General features: G+C 42.7%; 1 protein-coding gene across 1 annotated transcript in view; it reads right to left on the bottom strand.

Moving 5' to 3' along the window:
- Nucleotides 1-19,182, bottom strand: part of LOC108679147 (protein Hook homolog 3) — a gene marked incomplete at its 5' end in the record, with an annotated part of 28,985 nt that extends 9,803 nt beyond the window's left edge. Inside the window, 9 exons of the mRNA XM_018167731.2 lie at nucleotides 2,344-2,505; nucleotides 3,334-3,467; nucleotides 4,416-4,580; nucleotides 4,836-4,867; nucleotides 5,367-5,489; nucleotides 5,841-6,012; nucleotides 6,618-6,832; nucleotides 7,812-7,892; nucleotides 19,078-19,182. Coding sequence (XP_018023220.2) covers nucleotides 2,344-2,505; nucleotides 3,334-3,467; nucleotides 4,416-4,580; nucleotides 4,836-4,867; nucleotides 5,367-5,489; nucleotides 5,841-6,012; nucleotides 6,618-6,832; nucleotides 7,812-7,892; nucleotides 19,078-19,182 — 1,189 coding nt within the window. The remainder of the gene's footprint in view (nucleotides 1-2,343; nucleotides 2,506-3,333; nucleotides 3,468-4,415; nucleotides 4,581-4,835; nucleotides 4,868-5,366; nucleotides 5,490-5,840; nucleotides 6,013-6,617; nucleotides 6,833-7,811; nucleotides 7,893-19,077) is intronic.
- Between the last annotated feature and the right edge of the window lie 1,188 nt (nucleotides 19,183-20,370).

Consider the following 20,370-nt stretch of genomic DNA (forward strand, 5'->3'; position numbering starts at 1 on the left):
GTTTTAGGTGCCTTATCGACAATGATGTCTTCTTCTTGTATTTTCGAGAGGCTGTTACGTAAGTGTGGCGACACAAACTTAGACAATGACAACGGGCTATACTTAGACAATGACAATGGGCTATTCTGGTGACGATTCGAGGCTTTATAAAGCTCAATCTGCTTCATTTCTTCTTGCGTTACGAACCGATCATAGACATCATTATTGTGGTCTGTGTTATACTCGGCCAGGTCCGTGTCGTTTGCGTCATCGTAGCTCACTGAAGTATACGACTCGGAACTGACGAGTGGAGCCCCGAAGGCGCCGGACACCAGGCGTTGCTCGAGCGTATCTTCGTCAGAATCTGACTCTATAAAAGCCAAGGCGATCTGCTGGTTCTGATGAGGCGGCGATAAGGAATCTATTAGCTTTGGGCTGGAGAGTTCAAGGTGAGTGAAGAGGGTTCCGGAGGAGCATTGAGTGATATCGCTGGGTTTTTTAAGCAGCGGCGTAGATTTGGTAATTCTCAGTGAGGCTGAACGCCTGAAACCTGAATGCTGCTGTTCTTCTTTACCAGGAGGATGAGGAGTTCTAGGGCGCGTCAGCAATGAGTCCACAACAACAGCAGGCTCCTTGAAGCTCACATGATTGCCGTTCCTATTGGGAGATTTGCTTATCGGGCGCACCACGGTCACAGGTTCAGCATCTTGACTTAGGTTGTGCATACCGAAATGTGTCTCTAAATTGAACGAGCCTCTCGAAGGTAAGGGGGAATTACCAGCCTTTGATTTGACCGAGCAAGAATCTACAACGATGAAATTGCTCTCTATGCTAAGCGAAGAGGGATAAACTTCTCCTAAAGGCTTGTTTGTTGTCAAAGAATATTTGGGAGTTGAAGGATTTGATTTCATCGGCTGGACCTCCCGTACGAAACCTTCAACTGGAGAGTTTGTGAGGGACATAGAGGCGGGTTGGGCCCGAGAATTGGCGGTGGGATGGCGGATGGCGGAAGCAACACCTCTAACAACCGACACGGGCTTGCCGTCTTTCTTGCAAATTCCGTTGAGCCCTGAAGAAACTTCTAAGCCATTGAAGCTTAAACAAACTTTCATCTCTGACGTCTCATCAAACGCAATGTCTTCTGCAGATATGCTCGATTTGTTCTTAATAAGCGTGCTGGTCTTGATGGGATCCATTTTGAAGTCTCGAGCGTTAAATTCGGTTTTCTTTTGTTCGTCTTCGTTAGAGAAATGGTGGCCATTGGCATATGAACGAATCTGATGGTTCCTCAAGGAATCGTTCGACGAAAAACTAGCACCAGAGGTTCTGTCCGAAGACCTAGCTCTTCCTTGAAAACTCTCAGACTGAGACCTACGAAATTTAGGAAGTATTTGTTCTTCATCGGAGAGGCTACTGTAACTGCTGGGACTTGGGGAAAGTGAGGAACGAGATGACCGGTTTCTTGTAACTCGAATGGGGATGCGAGGCGAGTTATGGGGAGTTGGGGAGTCAGAGGGAAGTAAAGGTCGGAGACTAGGGTGTCTAGTAGACGAAGAATTCACGCAATCATTAGGCAAGCTCCTGGTTCTAATTTCAAATGAAGTAGACTGCGTCTGATTACTGTTGTCGCCCCCACAGTGATGAGACGCAACGGAAGGTGAACGGCAGCAGTGTGGACAGTGGCAGAGATGATGATGCAAATGTGTGTAAGATGACCCAGAGACATTCGACGCGGACCGACCCGACGCATAGGGAAGGATGATGTCAGAAAGCCTATGTGAAGAACAGTCCTCGGCGATGGCAGGGACGATGGGACTCATGCAGTCAAAAAGACCCGATACCCCCGAGTCCATGGTGGCCGGTCCGTCTTCGCAACTGCTCGGGGAGGTACGACAACATCCACTGTCTTCTGTACTGCCTACTCCTGCACACGACGGCACTTTGAACTCGTGGATGTGGCGGATGACGAGGTGTTGCGTGCCATCGCTGCACGGACGAGGCGGTTGCATGTCCGTGATCTCACGCAAGCCGTTTGGCGGCGACTTCGAGACGCCCGTGGGTTTAGAATGCACGTAAGGGCGAGCAGAGGAAGAAGAAAAGGAGGTAAGAAAGCTAGAAAACAGAGATGGTGTCCTGAGAATGAGCAAATCGGAATCACTAGCCCACTTAATATTTCTCTTTAACAGCTTAATCTTCTTGAAATCCTCTAAGTTAATGAAGGCGTCTATGAAAGCCATAGGGGATGATGGTGATGAGCCGATGAGTGAGGGAGGTGGGGAGACGACTCGTGTCGGAGTTGGGGTGCTAATCATCGAGTGAGGGGAAGAAGGGGAAGCGGTGACCCTCTTGAGGTGGGCACCCCACCTGTTCTCAGACGAGACGCTGTCATGTCGCTCCTGCAGCTCAGCAAGCATCGCCTGCAGTACAGGGGCGCTGCTCGAGGCTCCAGCACCGCTCGCTGAACCTCCTTCAGCCTCGCGCTTCTTCAGCTGCTCGTTCTCGTGACGCAGACGCACCAGGCGCTCCCTGCCATCAGACGCATCAATTAGGAGTGTGCATCAATTAGGAGTGTGCATCAATTAGGAGTGTGCATCAATTAGGAGTGTGCATCAATTAGGAGTGTGCAGTGTGCATCAATTAGGAGTGTGCATCAATTAGGAGTGTGCATCAATTAGGAGTATGCATCAATTAGGAGTGTGCATCAATTAGAAGTGTGCATCAATTAGGAGTGTGCATCAATTAGAAGTGCACATCAATTAGGAGTGCGTATCAATTAGCAGTGCGCATAATAACGTATATAAAAAAGCAATAATACGCATTATTTATAAATCATTTAAAAATTACTTCTAGTGTAGGCAAGACTCAGAAGAATTACAAAAATAAAGAGTTCATTACAACAATTCGTGAAACAATTATTTGTAGCTAAGACAAAACCTACAGGGAAATATTCGAAACAATCACTAGAATACACGGAGTGTATATCAGGTCACTGTTGAACGATAGCACAAAAACCCTAGCAGTAAGTGGAGTTATGTCAGGAAACTGTTATTATATATTTTGTCTATTACCAAACTGGTAATAAATAAAAATTAAGATATTGAAGATATGAAGATAGACATTAAGGAATATAAAAAAATGAATTTGAAGCCCGAACCGTGCAGGCAGATGAACTAACACATTGAAAACATAAAGAAATACATTATATTAAAATAATATAATGTTATTTTAATAATAATATAATAATAATATAATATTAAATATTATTAATATTAATATTAAATATTATTTAATGATATTAAATATCAGGCTTTAATATAATATTAAAGCCTGAGCCATGCAGGCAGATGAGCTGACCAGAGTTCCTGTGGATCAGAGCTGAGCAGGTCAGCGCTAGGGCCGCTGCTGCGGTGACTGGGAGACTGCGCTGAGTTGAGGCAGCGCAGTTCCTCCACGTGCTCCTTCAGCTCATCACGCTCCTGCACCACGCGCTGAAATGCAGCGAGACGAGGGGTAAGTTATACTAGTCATATAGTAGACTGGTCACTAGTCATATAGGAAACTAAGTCATATAGTAAACTAGTTAGAAAACTATAGTCATTTTGTAATTTTAAAATACGAGTCGCATCAGTCATATAGTAAACTAAGTCATATAGGTAGTAAATTAGTTAAAAAAAATAATATAGTAATAGTAATTAGTAAGTAATAGTAAGTAATAGTAAGTAAATAGTAATAGTAATTAATAATATAGTAATTAGTTAGAAAACTATAGACATATAGTAATTTTATTATATGAGTCGTACCAGTCATATTGCAATTTTAACATTCACTGGATAGATTGGCAGACTTTAATATTTATTGAAATTAAATAAGTATCCTTTGCAAACATCATAGCCCCCCGTCATCCTTCCGGAAAACTTCGTACTATGTCACATCACAGAACTAAAAAAAACACATATTTTATATTGTTAAACCTACCCGAATGAATATATTTGACCGTCAGTGTAACCGCAAGCAACGACTACCTACCATTAAATCCATATAATAATTCAAATATACAAATTCAATACCGTCAACGTCACAATTTCCCGATACTTCCAGACACCTTTTTCCGTGATGCTCTTCACCTGTGAGTGTTTCGAGTGTCTTACTACCACGAGCATCAACTAGCATCACATTATGACCAACTAGCATCACACTGATTAAATGTATCTAATCTAATGAATGATTAAATGTATCTAATCTAATGAATGATTAAATGTATCTAATCTATTGAATGATTAAATGTATCTAATCTATTGAATGATTAAATGTATCTAATCTATTGAATGATTAAATGTATCTAATCTAATGAATTATTAAATGTATCTATCAAATGTATCTGTATCAAAATATACCAAATTTCATCACATATTATCTCTATTTCTCCAGCAACTCACGTCCTTCTCGACAGTGAGGGCTTCCAGTTTCTCGTTGAGCTTCTTGGAGTCGAAGGCGTGGCGGTCGGCCTTCTTGGTCTCTTCATGGAGCTGCTGGCGGAGCTCGGACACTTGTTTCTTGAAGAGCTCCAACTGCGGCCGCCACGTGTCGTTCTTCTTCACATCCTGGTAGCAACATGAAAGTAATTAGGCTGTTGCACGCGTAGCTAAAGGGTGAGTGTTGTTTCCAACACGCGAGTGATTAGGGCTGCAGTACGCGTAGCTAAAGGGTGAGTGTTGTACTGCCTTGACACGTGCGAGTAATTAGGGCTGCAGTACGCGTAGCTAAAGAGTGAGTGTTGTACTGCCTTGACACACGCGAGTAATTAGGGCTGCTGTCTTTCTTCAGTTCTATTGCGCTACATGCAGCACCCAACTCACCTCCTCCAGCTCGAGGATGTGCTGCATGCAGACTCACCTCCTCCAAGCTCGAGGATGTGCTGCATGCAGACTCACCTCCTCCAGCTCGAGGATGTGCTGCATGCAGACTAGTGTAAATCGGGAGTGTTGGAGGTGTAAATCGGGAGTATTGGACGTGTAAATCGGGAGTGTTGGACGTGTAAATCGGGAGTGTTGGAGGTGTAAACCGGGAGTGTTGGAGGCATAAATCGAGAGTGTTGGAGGTGTAAATCAGGGGTTTTAGAGGCATAAATCGAGAGTGTTGGAGGTGTATACAGAGTGTTAGAGGTGTAAATAAGGAATGTTGGAGGTGTAAATAGGGAGTGTTGGAGGTGTAAATCGGGGGTTTTAGAGGCATAAATAGGAGTGTTGGGGTGTAAATACGGAGTGTTACAGGTGTAAATTGGTGGTGTTATAGACGTAAATCGTTTGTTTTAGAGGTACGAATCTGGGGAATTGCTCACCTCGCGGCATCCACCACACGACACTCACCCCCCACAACGCATCACACACCACCCACCTCGTCCTGCAGAGCGTGTGCCTGGTCTGCCAGTCTCTGCAGCTCCTCCGTCCTGGCCATCACCTCGCCGCGTTCACGGTCAAGCTCGTCAACACGACTACGATACTCGTCACGAGCTGCAACCCAGACATACGGGAACAATTAATTATATGCTTAAAAAGTTCTAAAGAATGTTGTGCTATATAACAGTCACTAACGGCAACCCATACATACGAGTGCAATTAATTATATGCTTAAAAAAATCTGAAGAATGTTCAGCTATATAACAGTTACAAAGGGGATCAAACTGCAAAAGTGGTCCAACTTTGTGGAAGTAATTTATGTTTCCATCAAAGTTGAAAAGATATCGACAACATTAGGAGTTTCTATAGATGTGGCCAATCAACAACATCATAAGAAACGACAATAAGTATGCTATAAGGTTGTACATATAAAAATAATAACTGCATCAAGGTACAAGTGCTCACATGTCTCCATCTTGAAGAGGTCGTCCTGCAAGGAGTCTATCTTCTTCTTGAGCTCCTTGTATCTTGACATAGTTCCTCCCTCAGCGCCCTCGCTCTCCAGCCCTCCTAGCCGCTCCAGCAGACGAGCGTTCTCGTCTGCCAGCTCCTGGCGCTTCTCCGCCGCGTCCGCCAACTGCCGGGGATAAAAACCAAACAAGTTTATAATTAACAAATTTTAAAAAGTAAGTTAAGATTTTATGTCGCTGAAACGTTTTATAATCGCAATCGCGCGAAAAGAGAAATGTGGTCGTATTTCTCGAAATAAATTCTAAGGTACGATATTTTTTGAGGTGCATTTATTCTACCGGTACATCTGAAGGTAATCGCAACACAAGTAATCTGCTCTCCAAGGTACCTCCATCTGATGGATGTACTGGCGTCGACATATAGAAGTACCATAATCCCCAGGTCAACACTCTCCCGAGGTCCCCACTCTACCGGAGGTCCCCACTCCCCTGAGGTCCTCACTCTCCCCAGGTCCCCACTCTCCCGGAGGTCCCCACTCTACCGGAGGTGCCCACTCCCCCGAGGTCCCGACTCTCCCGAGGTCCCCACTCTCCCGAGGTCCCCACTCTCCCCAGGTCCCCACTCTCCCCAGGTCCCCACTCTCCCCAGGTCCCCACTCTCCCGAGGTCCCTGCGAGGTACCTGCATCTCGGCACGAAGTACTTGCACTCCCCAACCCACGAGGTCCCCACTCTCCCGAGGTCCCCAGTCTCCCCAGGTCCCCGCGAAGTACCTGCATCTCGAGCTCCATGACGCGGGCGACGGCCTGGTCACGGGCGCGGGTGGTGGCCTCGAGCTGCGGGAGGACGGACCGCGCGCTGGGATGGAAGCTCGCTGGTCCCGCCACGTCCGCGCCCGGCGACGTGTCGCGCATGAACACAGACTGCACCGTCGTCATGACGACCGCCTGCACCTCAGCCGCCATCGACATGATCGTCTCGATGTGGCCTGCGTGAGGGGCGGGAGATGCATAAGAGGCGTGAGGGGAATGAGGGGCATAAGAGGCATGAGAGGCATAAGGGCATGAGAGGCATAAGAGGCATAAGAGGCATGAGAAGCGTGAGGGGAATGAGGGACATAAGAGGCATGAGAGGCATGAGAGGCATAAGAGACATGAGGGGCATGAGAGGCATGAGGTGCACCATAACACCAGAAGCGGGATGATGACCAACGTACGGGGCTCGTAAATACATACCGTATATTCGTTTTACTCATTAAAATATCAGTGTTAATAGTTAATAATAGTATGACATTTTATCAATCCTACACGATGAATACTGGTACTTAAGACCAGGCATAACTTTTGATATACTCCGATAATTTGGCAAATGGACTTTCACAAATAAATCCGTTTTAATTAAAAATTAAAAAAACGCACTAGAAAGAATATTTTGATGATCAAAATATACGAGTTCCATCGCACATGCCCCCTACAGTTCATATCCTCTCGAAGTTGCAAAACCATATGTATGTCTGCTCATGTTCACCTAATTTTTATTTATGTTCATTTGCCAATTTATATTTTAATTCCTTCACTATGAATTTTTGTTTGCTAATTGTTTGTTCTTGTGTTTTAGCTTTTTTAAATGACGATAGAGCTGGACTGCGAAACGTTTTCTCTCACAAGAAATACTGAATTTTTTGGCCGTTTTCTTTGCCTTTTGGATTCTAGATAAACTTGCGATTTAAGCAATCAAGGGATCTTAATTCTTATAAGTATATGTAATAAAAAAAATATAACTCAGAAGTTACAGCAGTGAGTATCAGTGCGCATTTTCTTGTCGACGAGCACGAGAAGTCGCGCACGTACGGACGGACAGACAGACAGACGGACGGACGGATATGACGAGCACAATGCGGCATTTTTTCCATAAATTAAAAAATGCGCTTTAAATATACAAAATACTATAAATTATGCAGGACTCACGCTCCTTCTGGTGGCAGTTGATGGCGCATCCCAGGACGAGCTGCAGGAGACGGGCCACTTCCTGGGGGTCAGCGGTCTCTCCTGCAACACAGAGTGCATTCCTCAATGACCATAGCATTATTAAGGTTGCAATATGTTTCTTGTTATTTTAAAGCATGCTTTAAATGCACGCCTTTTGTTGTTTGAAATTATAATGAAAATTCTTACCGTTTGTAATTACAATTATACTGTAAACGAAAGAATTACCAGCACAACACATTCCTATTCGGTCTCTCCTGCAACACCGAGTGTATTCCTTAATTAATGACAATAGCATTCTTCAGGCTATAATGTGCGTCTTGTTAGTTAAAATTATACTTTAAATGCAGGCTTTTTTTGTTTGAAATTATAATGAAAATTCTTACCGTTTGTAATTACAATTATACTGTAAACGAAAGAATTACCAGCACAACACATTCCTATTCGGTCTCTCCTGCAACACCGAGCGCATTCCTTCTTGACAATAGAATTATTTAGGCTACTATATATGCGTCTTGCTATTTAAAATTATACTTTAAATTCAGGCATTCTTTATTTAAAATTATACTATAAACGATGGAATTACCATCACAAGATATTCCTACCCGGTCTCTCCCGCAACACCGAGCGCATTCCTTACCAACCGTCGCATTATTCAGGCAATTAACAATGAGCATTCTGTCATTTCAAATGATGAGGTAACACTGAAAATGAAGGCACAAAACATTAGTTCCCCTTCTGTTATAGAATTAATATACAACAACATTTATTATCTTAAATCTGTATATACGTGACACTTTACGTGTTTATCTTGAGTTTCTCTAATAAAAATAGTTATCATTTTGATCTAAAATACGTATAAATGCAATACAAAGAGACGGGCCATGAATATAAAGCTCTTAAATAAAATGATCGTGGCATATCATGATAATTATTAAATTTAACTTGGTGATCATGTTCATTGTTCGATTAAAATAAAATACTATGATCGGGATTTGGTATTTGAAGAATCGAAATTGCGGATATTAAACGAAACAAATTTTCAGCTTCGTAAACTCATTTATTGATACTGCCTTAAATAGCTACTGTACTTAATTTGAATGGATTGATGAAAACGGAAACCAACATAAAAACAAAATGTAACAACAGAAACATAGAAACCAGAGTGCAACATCAGCTTGAAAAACCAAGCCGAATTACTGTTAAAGCAAATTTTTTCAAAGAACTGGGATCACAGCTAGGGGAAACGGTGCAGCGATGTGGTCAAGCCTGTTTTAGTTAAAAGATTAAGTAACGGCGAAAAATGTAAGTAAGGAGTTGCAGAGCAACGGGATATACGCCTGGGACGAGTTACGGGTATAAACTTGGGAAAATCGAGTACAAAAGTACGAAAGAGGAGCGGAATGCACGAAATAGGGGGAGGGAATAGAGGGAGGTAATAGGGGGAGGGAATAGAGGGAGGTAATAGGGGGAGGGAATAGGGGAAGATAATAGGGGGAGGTTATAGGGGGAGGTGAAAGTGGGAGGAAATAGGGGGAGAGAATAGCGGGAGGTGATAGGGGAGAGGGAATAGCGGTAAGTATAATGAGGAAGGAATAGGGGAAGAAAATAGCGGGATGTAATAGGGGGAGAGAACAGAGAGAGGTAATAGGGGGAGGAGATGGCAAGCATGTGGAGGGAGGAGGTCTTGGCATTTAGCATGAGCGGTTGGCCTCCAGCGAGAGTAGCCATGATGTCACCTCACCGGGCGCGAGCCAGTGTGAAAATCATCGCAGTGTTATCGTCGGCCATTCTAATATTCATTTTTTATTATTCATAACGGCTCATCCACAACGAAATTCGCATGCGCACATGCATCTTTTTCGTCCCACCAGCAAGTTTGACTCTAGCATTGATCTAACATAAATCCAAGCTTGAACGGTGCATAATTTGCACTGTTGCTCGGGATCCCAAGCTTCGAGGACTACATTCGTGTCGAAAAAATCTGATCACAAAATGCATCTTACCGACACATGGCGCCCAAATTGCAGCCAACAAAGTGGAAATGAAGCTTCAGATATTCACGCCGATGATCGCCTTGAATGTGTTATATGATGCAGTAGCATTATCATAGCATCATCAATACTGGTTTTCGGTGGGTATAAGCGACAGCACCTAGCTTACACTAGCAGATACGAACCTAGTTCCCTCGCTAGGCTTCAAGCAGGTAGGTGCCTAGCGCGAAGACCATGTTTCTATCAATACAGTAATGCAGCTGCCTATACACTAAGAAAAATAATTGGGTCATGTTGTCAATTAATGACACACTTTCCGTGTGTGGCTTGATTGCAAACTGAGTCACAGTGACCATACAAGCTAAAAAGTACATCGCTATTTGGACAACGTCTCGCTTATTTCTCTGAATGTAGAAAGCATTATGTAGTACAACCATCTGATCCTAGTATCCTAGTGTGGGGATATTGGTATGAACCCTCTGACCCTTCAGTACAGATAATGAATGAACTAATAGCAACGTTGCTACGGATCTACCGAGACTGCTTTTGAGAAGTTTGTATGATCGAACCTTCCAACTCTGGTGTAGGGATGTTGGTATGAACCTTCCAACTCTGGTGTAGGGATGTTGGTATGAACCTTCCAACTCTGGTGTAGGGATGTAGGTATGAGCCTTCCAACTCTGGTGTAGGGAAGTTGGTATGAACCTTCCAACTCTGGTGTAGGGATGTAGGTATGAGCCTTCCAACTCTGGTGTAGGGATGTTGGTATGAACCTTCCAACTCTGGTGCAGGGATGTAGGTATGAGCCCAACCTTGACCCAGCGCTGCATGCTCGCTCCTCCGTTCACCCAGTAGTGCACTCGTCAAAGTTCCGCGAAAATGAATACTTAATATTGGTTCTTTATACACTCTTTAAAATTCACAGTGTTCGTCACAATAATAAAGTAGAAGAATTTCGAAAGGACCAAATTGGAGTTCGTGGCCATTTTTAGCTTACAAATTGATTCAAATGATACAGTAAAAAATTTTTTAAACATCACATAACCTTGCAATAACTGCATTTAATTAAGGCAATTTTTCGTTATAATTGTTATCTGGTGCGTACGACATAACATGGACATTGGACACGCTTATCGTAGAGCGTACCTATCCAAGATGAGCATCCATGTAACTCTCGCTTCTCAAGAATAACAGATAGATCGCTACACTCCGATACGGTAGCTCCTATTACGGACACACTACCGCGCGAAACAAGTAACGATCCATTCAGAGAATGCAATCTGGCCGCAGACACGACCTTCGAGCATTAATATATATGCTGTAGACACAGTGGCGACCTTTCATTATCTGCAAATAAATGGCGAACACAGCAGCGTTTTTCTACTCACGAACTGCTAACATTGAGGCTTCCTGTCATCCATTGACTTCAAACAAGCTACCAGGACCGTCGCAATGAGCCAAAAGATATACGGTATCTGCATACCATGCACAACACAGAGCTCAGCAGTACTTAGGACCCAGCAGTTTTCTGTGATCAGCAATACCAAGCACTCAAAAGTTCCAAGAAATCAGTAGTTCTGAGCACCAAGCAAGGCCCTGGACCCACATGTACCCAGCGTCCAGCAAAGCCCAGCACTTTCATCACCTCTTGCAGAGGTTGCACCACCATCTCTCCGCATCCTCGGCGCCGAACAAGGCACACTTCATTAACCTCAGTAACCTGGAGTGTGTCTAGGCAGAGTGGGATACCAAGGGGCCGTTATTACTGCAACTGGAAAATTTACCCCCAGATTGTGTAGTGCCACGTGAATCTGGACTAACTGTGGTTAATGGGGTCTGAGAGATTCTGACCAAATCTAGTCATTTGGCATTGTAGCATATGATTATTAGACCCAAGGTAAACTTCGTAATATTAGGTTTTGCTATTCGAAATATGAGGTTTTGCTCATCAACATAAGCATCGTTCTCCTCTTTATTGAGCGGTTCGGGACAACAAATTATATAAAACAAACCCACGTGTGTTGTATCATGTTCTTAATTTGAAAGTCGTTTCTCTTTTCAATAGCACTTCTAAAATGCTCGTCTCCATATCGATGTCTGCTTTAAAAAACTAAAATGCTACGAAGGGATATAGAAGTAAAATTATCTTCTTAAATTCTGCACCGACAATCAAAATGCATCAGCCAGCCAGCGCATGCAGCTACTGCCTCTATACCCATAACACATCATGGCCAGGTAATCGAAAGCCGCCACATGGCCTACGGTCGGCCGCGTCTGATCCAGAGACGATTTTGAATTGTGGTCGCAGGGCACCGCGGGCGTCACGACAACACGTCGACGTGACGAAAATTATTAGCCACATTTTTGGAAATTCTTCGTGCGAAACACAGGCGACGACCCCGACGCCGGCAAGAGATGAAGCAAGACGTCGAGCGCATGCAGACAGGTCACCAGCGACCCAAGGTCAGCCATTCATCCACAAGTTATCCACACGCGTAGAAATGAGTGAGATTTTGTTCGAAAAGCGATACAATTTTTGCCTTCGGGGTAGGTCATCCTGACCCAGTTTGGTCCCGCAAAAGTGAGTATCTGTGCTGCGCCATTTCTCTATTCGAGCATTGCGGTAGAAAGTGCATCACAATTTGGACTGTATAAGTCTTTCATTTTTCCGTAGCGCAACACCGATTTCGTCATTATCCTTCTACCGCCGTATATATGTCACTCTCCAGGAACATGACTTTCAACTTGAATTATACATAAACTGTTGAGTGTAGCAACCTGAGGACGTTTGTACGCAACAGAGAACATTTTAAAGTTGTCGTACGTGGCGGCAAATTATACGTAAACTGTTGAGTGTAGCAACCTGAGGACGTTTGTACGCAACAGAGAACATTTTAAAGTTGTCGTACATGGCGGCAACCATCAGTGCAAGTTATTTTGCGCTCACTAGAACGTATATATCCTTTTTGGGAAGTATATAGGCTTGTGAAAATATTGTTCCGATTAATCGTGTCAGGCGGTAGAGGGTTAAGACGGTCAACTGCAGTACGCATCAACCATGGATACGGTCATCCATTTAGGCAGCTGTTATTGGCATTTAAGCGTCATTGAATTTGTCTGCATAGGTTAACACTCGCATGATTTTGGATAACATTCAAGTTGAGAACGGAATGTGTCATGATGGGTCAGAATACCGATTGGAATCCTCGTGCTATTGGGGAAGGGTCAACCGTGTTTGCTTCACCACCAGTCAACCATGAAGGCATCGGTCGATTGGTGGGAGGCCTTTTAACGGCCGCTGATAAGATGGGGAAAAAATATTTACGATTCGAGAACAAAAGCATTAAGATGATTCAACTAGTAATATTCGCATAGAACTACTGAGCACTCGATTACAAACTTGAAGTAGTTTTCGGAACGCGGTAATTTTTTCTAATTATGTAAAAGAGGAATAAATCAGGGGAAGAAAGAGAAGAAAACATTTCCCAGGCATTTAATCCCAATATTCGTTTTCTCATCACGTACGAACCCAGCGCACATTTGCCCAAGATCATCGAATTTGTGTGGCGTGCCTCTTCCTCGACCAGCCATCCTAAATTGCAAGCGTAAATTAATAACCGTACTGTGGCTAATACGCCTGGAACGTGCATGGCCACTCGGTGTTCCAAATAAGCGGATGCTTAATATTGAACCTCTCCGTATCCAAAGGCTTACCATATACGACTTCAGCTCCGTATATACTCCACCATTCATCGACCATGATTTACTCGACACGCCACTTCTTTGGAGTGTTGATAGCCACTTCTGACGTAGGTCAAGTGGTAATCTTTCGAACCTTTTAGAAGTTGCGATTTTTTTAACGTTGACTCTTTTGGGAAAAGTAAGGTCAAGAGTTAGTCAACAGCAAAGCGATGACGTCATCGTTGGAAGCAGCTAAACCTTCCGTTTGTGAACATGCATACAAATTCAACACACGCAAGGCGAGAAGAAAGCAAGACTCCATTTTTGAATACAGAATTACTATACATTACCCATATGCCAATTCAAATTTCTATTTAGAGTGAAAAGGCAATATTTCAGTAGTATGGTATCGTAATGAAATTTTGAATTGATGCTTGGATTTTTATTAATATTCAAAATTATTTCTGGTGGTTAACATCATCATAAGTACCTACTTATGTGATCAAGTAAACAAGTTTTTCGTTTGAAAAATGGGAAAGAGATTAATTCCACGGCATCTAATTGTGACTGCAGCTTTAGTTAACACCCGTAACACAAATTCCACTATTTGTAGTGTAAGAACACGTTATTTTTTCGAACTGACGATTACTGCTGGTAGTTTCGAGGCTATCAGCTGAAAAAATTAGGGAAAAAAGTGGCGCCTAAAAATGATCGAAGCCCAGGTAAAAATGGTTCCACAATATTTATTAGAATTGAAGAGTATAATTTCAGTTTGCTTATGGAAATTATATATGCGCGTTGAGAAGTACATCGCAAGATGCAGCGAGCAATGCAAAGAACTTAGAACGCTCTACAACTTCCTAGAACTTGACTGCACTTTGAAGCAACAGTTACACGCGGGATGAATACTGAAGAAATTTTCTATTACGGATGATATTCAAAGCACATATGAAGCATTAATAAGTTATGAACAGCCATGCACGGAGCTGGCATTCAAAGATTAGTCTAAAATGTTTTCTTATTAACTTAGTTACACTTGGTGCGCCAATTGCAACTAGTTTGAAGATAATTACGCGAATGCCGTCACCTCGATCTTTAGTGAGTAAATGCTGAAAATTAGGAGAGTCGTTAATTAAAAGAACGCCTTTGACACTCCTCATCTTGTAAACGTAGCTTCCATTACCAACTGGTATCAGTTTTAGTTCAAAGACACACTAAAAATGTGGATTTATTACAAATAAGAAATATGTTGTGATCTCCATGCATTCTATTAGAACCTAGGAGTGAAACAGTAATTAGTTCACTCTACCACATTAGAGTTTATTAACATCTATATCACCTCCGAATTCTTTTGGAAATGACGGACCGGCAATGCAGTATAGTCCACGCTGGAATTTATCACCAAGCCACCATAAACCCAACTTTCCGGCATTTCCCAGCCACCGACGGCAGTTAGTGCGCCGGCCATAAGCCGGCCGTGATTCCCGACACGGTGGCCAGGCAGTCTGGACGACTCGACAAGCTTGAAGGTCGACGGGCGCTTTACCGCCCGCCACTTTGTCGAGCGGTCGGCGAGGCCGAGTTGCTGGCAACTGCAGTGCGATGAGCACAGCCGACGAAAATTTTATTTGGAATCCACGTCCAAATAAAATAAAATTGGACTCCACATTTTCGTGACTTCACGGAGCTAATATCACTAGACTGCATCTCATAATTAACACGGAGCTAATATCACTAGACTGCATCTCATAACTAACACGGAGCTAATATCACTAGACTGCATCTCATAACTAACACGGAGCTAATATCACTAGACTGCATCTCATAACTAACACGGAGCTAATATCACTAGACTGCATCTCATAACTAACACGGAGCTAATATTAGACGGCATCTCATAACTAACACGGAGCTAATATCATCAGACCCAGTCTCAAGACTCACACGGGTGCCAGGCAGACAGCGTCTCACGTATCGCAAGATTGTCACGAAGACTGAGCCTCATGAGCCTGCACCTGATTCCTGTCATGGAGTACACATTATGCGAGTCGAATGCTGTCTGTACCACACATACTGCGTGAAATGCGGTCCGGACCTCATATGGACGAGTGACATTTGAATTAATGTAGATACTTTTAGTAGAATCTACTAGCAGGTCGCGACTGGCATGCTGTCTCGGATGAATGATTGAGATGAGGTATCTATAGCGTCGGTAAAGGCTTTTTAAAGAACCGTTCAAAGTTTTCCGTCCGATTACGACGTAGATTGCGCGAATTTCCTCAAATACTTGGTAGCTGTCATTTTCGTGACGTTACAGACCGAGTGTGAGTAATATGTGTACAGAAATAGCCTTATTAAATAGAAGACGCCAATTGAATGAGAGCTAAAGATACTAAGATTTAAAAGGAGCCAGTCAAGAAGAATACTAAAAATGCTCGAAAAAAAACTTTGGGAGAAATAAACCAAAATTGGAAGGAGGAAGCGCCCAGGTAAGGAAGGTGACCCACGACGTAACCGGAACTTCCGCCCAGCCAGGCAATCAGGATCTTCCAAGTCTCGCTTCCTCAAACCACTGCACCCAGTTGATATCAATTGCATTAATTCATTTGAAATTAGGCATACGCTAAATCCAATGGTGCATGGGCTTAATGACTCTCATTGGGAAAATTTTAAATTAGGGGGACATTTTCTTATTGTTATATTGCAATTAACCTATTAGTTGTAAACCTTGATTTTGAATATCGATAAATTTGCGATGAAGATTTATTGGAGTTGGTTAGTTGGTATGACTTCACAAAGTCTATAAGGAAAATTAAACAATGACACTATATATTATACGTCGGCTTTACCATATTGAATTGCAAAAATACGAATGCCACCAGAATGTAAAAAGCCGGATCGCCCTCCGCCCCTTTTGAAAAAAAAAAAATACTTAGAAAGTCACGTCAGTAATTCACGGAAATTAGGGAACCGCACGCAGTCGGACATGAAAGTTGAGGAGCTCATGTGTGGTCTGAACCATGCAATGTGCAATAGACCCTGTGTCAGGTCTGACCGCAGCAGAGGTGTTGGGTCTGATGGTCCAAAGCAGAGGTGTTGGTCTGATGGACAGCTTATGGATCTCACTTGAAAACCCGAATCGTCATTGATGATTGCTTTTTGTTCGGATTTGAAGATCAGATCAGTTAGTCCATTGCAATAGGATTGGTTATGGTAGATCACATGATAGCGATCCATCATATATGAGAGATGGATCATTTATGATGGATTGCACAGCTTCGGCGCAGTAAGACAGCTTTGGTAACATGAAATCTTTTATAAAATTATTCTATTTCGTTATCACTGTAGAAGCACGCCAAGAACTCGACGATAAAGAGTATAATTAATGTCAAATTCGCAATCCATCATCTTCCAAACGATTAAAAATCAAATTCGCAGCAAAGCAACGTTAATTGTCTGAAACCAACTTTCCATATATAACTTAAGGCAAGGAATCATTGGACGCATTACACAAAAAGCAATAAATTCATACACAAAATATCAAATTGACACGAGTCAGAGACCGGCATCGGAACGGCTGAACGACGCACGTCAAACGATCGGTAAAAATAGCAACTCCGTGCGTGCTGTACGAAACCACTGCTTTTGCACTGACCGACTTTCCCCTTTATTTTAATTAGACCATCCATTCAAAAAATGCTGCACATTCCAGATGCATTTCTCGTACTATAGGAATTTACGCGGAACTTTGATTTATTTATGAAACACCAAATAGAAACCGCTGGGCAATTTTCTATACATCACTTCGATTGATTTAAGCATGAAAATAATGAGTGTGCACAAATGGCCGGATACCACCAAGAAAAAATATTAAATCAGCGTCAACAGCATAATTAATTAAAATTCGGACTCTGCGTTAAGGACTATTCAATAATAAATCCCATATGATGGATTCAAACATGTGCATCAACGTGATGAGAATAACTTTGTAAAGTGCAAGGCTCACGTCAATGGCAAAATCAGCACGCACCAATGCTACGTGACGTACAAAAAAAAAGAAGAAAAAGCTTCTCATCAAAAACGACACGAAGTCCAAACACTTAGCCACTTTCCCGACAAGTCCAGCCCGAACTTCCTTCCTCGGCCTTGTTTAACTACACGCCCAGGCCGCCTACTCATAGAAACTTAACGCTCGTGATCACGCGCGGCTGAATATTTTAACTAAAGTTAAATAGATGGGTTAATTCTTTTTGATAATAATTTTGAGTTCTAAAGCCAGACATGACTTTGAATGTCCTGAATTTTCTAGAGTTAATCTCATCATCATAAGGTGGAATCGAATGTCGGTTATTTTTCGTAGTCTGAAAATATTGATAATAAGTAATCTTAGCGCAAGAACACTTATCTCGATTATTGGCAACTTCAGGGTGGGTTTCAAGAAGTACAGTGTTGCTCAAAATTTAAGTACTTTGCTAGACATGCACAGAGTATCGGCGACTGATTTGATATGGGTGATTGCGAAGTACTGACCGTACTTGATAAATTCCTTAACTGAGATTTACTCATTCAAAAATATACAGCTAGGGCACCAATTTGACAGATCACTCCTCAAGCTGCGTTGAAGTCTCCTAGCACCCTAACCGAACTTGAGTTGACATTACCCTGATTGCTGCATTAGTGCAACAGAAACTCAGAGGACAAATAAATTTAATTCCTATGCAATTTGGCTTGTTAGTTAAAGTTTTGAAATACTAGCGAGGTTTAGATATGTCTGAAGTCAATAGTGCGACTTGTAATAATCTAAACAATCCAGTATAATTCGAAAATGCATTCAATAAACAAACTTTGTTGTCAAGTACAATTATAGAGAACAAACTTTTGGCTTTTAAAGCTGATGAACATCAGATACATGTTCATACATCACAGGCATTAATATTGCATATGACGTAAATAAAATACGAAATGCTGTCACTAACATGAAAGTATCTGAAATGCGTCGTTAAACAGGCGACTGTTCAGGAAAGTGTCAGAGACCAGCTAAATCACAAGTTCAAAAAATTTAGAGAATAAGAACATAATAGCGAATGTTACATGATTTTGAAGCAACATCATAGATCAGGACGGTCGTTGGCAACGGTCAGTGCAACGTACGGGGAGGCTGACTTATAGACGAGACTTGCCTGCTAATCCCTCCTGTTTATATCGGCGCCTGAAGTCTGACTGCTGGCCCTTCATATATACAAGATTTTTAACGCCTTCATCATCATGAGATATTCTTCGTAATAATAACATAATTACAGCAAATTTTCATCAGCCTAACATGAATACCTCGGAAAAATAGCCTTCTGTTATGGTAAATTTTACACTTGTTTTGAAAAATTTTCTGATGAGAAATTATTTGAATGATGAAAACGCCATAAAAAAAAACGCGCCGTCAGCACACTCACCGAGACGGTTGACGTCGGGTAGGGTGCTGTCTGCACACTCACCGAGACGGTTGACGTCGGGCAGGGTGCTGTCTGCACACTCACCGAGACGGTTGACGTCGGGCAGGGTGCTGTCTGCACACTCACCGAGACGGTTGACGTCGGGCAGGGTGCTGTCAGCACACTCACCGAGACGGTTGACGTCGGNCGCAACAGCTCTGCAGACGCAACAGCTCTGCAGACGCAACAGCTCTGCAGACGCAACAGCTCTGCGTCATCCTGAAGGTCACACGCCGTGCATTTGCCACGCACGCCGAGGTGTCAGCTATTCGAAGAAGGCTGAGGAAAGTAGAGACAGTTGGGGTGGAACGGGAACTGGGGAGTAAAGAACAGGGTCCTAAAAGGAAAAATTAGAAATGCATGAGATGAGAATGAAAAACCATGATCTGAAGAAGGATAAACTAGCATGATAGGAAAACTGAACGAAGGAAAATGTTCTGCATTTCCGACTTAAAACAGAAAGAAAGAAACTCTAAAGCGATAAGTGAGCACATAGAAAAGAGATACATTATGAATTGAAGCCGGAAGTGAAATGTTATCAAATTAGTTTATTATAGAGAACAATAAACACTCCACTTCGAATGAAGGCATATCTGACATCATAATACCAATCATGTTAAGCCACTAGCTGTAATGCTAATAAACTGACTGCATGACGAGTGTATTATATCCAACAGGGCGAAGAAGTGTTGGCCATTATGAGACCAAAGCAATAAAAAATTTGGCGACCTAATGTTATTATTTGCGGAAAATGTACACGTCCCGATGAAGCTCTTATACGTCATCAAATTTGTGAAATAATTTTTTCATCATTTCGTCGTTCAAAAATACGAAATAAACAGTGTCCAAAACATAATTTTAAAATAACTCCCATGCATGACTTGTTACGGACACAAACCTACCAGATACCTACACGGAAAATGGCGTGACAAAGAAATATTCCGAGCAAATTGCCCGGGCATTAAAGCAACACGGGTAATGTTGGTCATTTTTACGTATAAGGGATAGGCCAAGTTTAACGAGAGATGCCCGGCAAGGAAGAGTTGGTCCAGAGTTCGAAAAAGGAACCGTAATATCAAAACTTGTTAAGCACACGTAGCGGCTGATTATACATCTGTAATTTGTGGATTTCGCTTCAAAATCCGTCAATGATTGGCTGACGGTGTTGAAAATTTGTAAATATTTTCAATATTTTAGGCCCGAATGGAGAAGCTAGAGAGGCGAAGCTGCTATGAAACAAGCCGAGCAGACCGGCGAGGTCAGTAGACTGCCCGGTGTAGCCGGCGCCAGCACGAGTGCCCTGAGGGCGCTTGTGTCTGCCTCTACACGCCAGTGATGTGTCTGCCTCTACACGCCAGTGATGTGTCTGCCTCTACACGC

This window comes from Hyalella azteca, unplaced genomic scaffold (genome assembly GCF_000764305.2).
Source record: "Hyalella azteca isolate HAZT.00-mixed unplaced genomic scaffold, Hazt_2.0.2 contig7818, whole genome shotgun sequence".
Classification (NCBI taxonomy): domain Eukaryota; kingdom Metazoa; phylum Arthropoda; class Malacostraca; order Amphipoda; family Hyalellidae; genus Hyalella; species Hyalella azteca.